Source organism: Penaeus monodon, chromosome 23, assembly GCF_015228065.2.
Source record: "Penaeus monodon isolate SGIC_2016 chromosome 23, NSTDA_Pmon_1, whole genome shotgun sequence".
In the NCBI taxonomy this organism is placed as follows: domain Eukaryota; kingdom Metazoa; phylum Arthropoda; class Malacostraca; order Decapoda; family Penaeidae; genus Penaeus; species Penaeus monodon.
Window position 1 is genome coordinate 24859700 of NC_051408.1, and position 1236 is coordinate 24860935.

A 1236-nucleotide genomic window follows, 5' to 3' on the forward strand; every position below is an offset into this window, starting at 1 on the left:
CCCAGGATAAATTTTGGGCTTTAAAATTTCCCTTAATGTATGAAATGTACCCGTAAATTGGGGTTTAGGGGAAATTTTGTTTTCATAGTTTATACAAATAAAAGAAATCCCCCAAATTTCCCAAATACTGAGTGAGACTTCGTTATAACTTTTGCGTTGTGTACAGCTGCGACGAACGAGTTTACGGCTACTATGCTGACACAGAGAACAGCTGTCAAGTGTTCCATGTGTGTTATCCTTATGTTGACGTCGACCTTCTCATCAAAGTGAGGATGTTCTCCTTCATCTGCGGCGAAGGACTTGTATTCGATCAGTCGAGACTGGTAAGTAATGGAGTTCTGATGTTCTACATCAAATATATTTATACATCGGATAATAATGATCTGGTTCTAGATTTAGTATTTCTAAATCATCCAGAGTTAAAACTGAGAAATGTTCGTTTTTATTTCCGCTTTCAACTAAATGTATCTGATCCGTCGTTGGAATTTCCATTGTCTAACAATGCTATCTCCAACAGGTATGTGACCTCCCAGAAAACTCCATCTCTTGCGACGTAGCTACTCAGTACTTCGATATCAACAATTACTTTGGGCGAGAAGACCTCAATTTCGGGGAAGGGCAAATCCCCAAAGCACCTGAGAGAGATTTTCAGATACAGTCGTTTGCTGAATTCAGTCGCAATCTTCAGTAGAACAGGAATTTTCTCTATTTTAGCATTTATGGTATGAGAATGTGAGCCTATTCTACTCTTCCTTATAAGTGTTTCTTCCAATAGTTTACTTTAACGCCGCTGAGCGGCGATTATTTTTGTTTTTATGCTACATAGAATGTTCATTTTAATTGTAGTCTGTTTGCTAAATGAAGGTAGATTTTGTTGATTATACAATTTATGAACACTCGACACAAGAATAAGACAATTGTAAAAATGTCTTTAGGTTTTGCATTTTAGAATCTTTATAAATTTACTCAGATTGCTTGTTTCTACTTTCTTGCGTCTGGAGTGAAAATGTAGGCTGGTCCTACCGTCTTTTTGTTTATTTTTACTTCTGTGTACATTATTGATGTTACTTTTGTGGGTATATCAAAATAAAGATATGACAAATTTACACGAACCATTTCCCCGGTTTTCAGAGTTCTGTTCCGAATGCATACATTAATACACATTATTTCATAAAAAAAAAAATAAAGACAAGAAAAACGGCAGCAGTAAATCTCATAAATCATATAACATGAGCA

At 35.6% G+C, this 1236-nt stretch overlaps 1 protein-coding gene across 1 annotated transcript; it reads left to right on the top strand.

Moving 5' to 3' along the window:
- Positions 1 to 166: 166 nt before the first annotated feature.
- On the top strand, positions 167 to 1106 carry LOC119588385 (U-scoloptoxin(01)-Cw1a-like; the record flags this gene model as incomplete). Its single annotated transcript, XM_037937064.1, is given in 2 exon segments — positions 167 to 323; positions 518 to 1106. Coding segments are annotated over 2 exon segments (331 nt in total), but the record flags the coding sequence as incomplete, so codon positions are not given.
- Positions 1107 to 1236: the final 130 nt, after the last annotated feature.